This window comes from Cynoglossus semilaevis, chromosome 17 (assembly GCF_000523025.1).
Source record: "Cynoglossus semilaevis isolate Cse_v1.0 chromosome 17, Cse_v1.0, whole genome shotgun sequence".
Lineage (NCBI taxonomy): Eukaryota > Metazoa > Chordata > Actinopteri > Pleuronectiformes > Cynoglossidae > Cynoglossus > Cynoglossus semilaevis.
Genome location: NC_024323.1, coordinates 12,911,489 through 12,911,901, shown reverse-complemented (window position 1 = coordinate 12,911,901; position 413 = coordinate 12,911,489). Strand labels below are relative to the sequence as shown.

The window sequence follows — 413 nt, the reverse complement described above, 5'->3', positions numbered from 1 at the left end:
GGGGGTGGGGGGGGGGCGGGGGGTGGGATGGCAGACGGAAATAAGGGGCATGAAAAAAAAAACAAAAAAAAAAAACAAATCTCATGTCTGGTGTTTTCTGGGTGTGTTTAACGTTCAGTTCTCTCATTTCCAGGCCTGACATTTTTAAATCGCCGTTCTCCGTACGTGAAAGATAAACAAAGAGGTTCTTGTTCTGGTGCTGAGGTCGCGCCTCTTACCTCATGAAGGGGTAACGGTTGAACTGGCCGTATACGTTGCTCCTCTGTGGAGTGAAGAAGGAGTTGGCCCGGTCCGGCGGCACAAACATATCTGGAACCAGAGAACTTGTTACTAACTGTGTTGGCTCAGACACACCCTTCATGCAGCCAGGGTGGACCAGAGGATGGAGGTGGAGGTGGAGGTGGGGGGGTAGT

General features: G+C 51.3%; 1 protein-coding gene across 5 annotated transcripts in view; it reads right to left on the bottom strand.

Moving 5' to 3' along the window:
- The window catches only part of mgp (matrix Gla protein), a 22,518-nt gene that overhangs the window by 2,130 nt on the left and 19,975 nt on the right, over positions 1 to 413 (bottom strand). For all 5 annotated transcript variants that reach the window (XM_025064743.1, XM_025064744.1, XM_008330343.3 and 2 more), the window contains exon 4: positions 219 to 309. In XM_025064743.1, the coding sequence (XP_024920511.1) occupies positions 219 to 309 (91 nt within the window). The remainder of the gene's footprint in view (positions 1 to 218; positions 310 to 413) is intronic.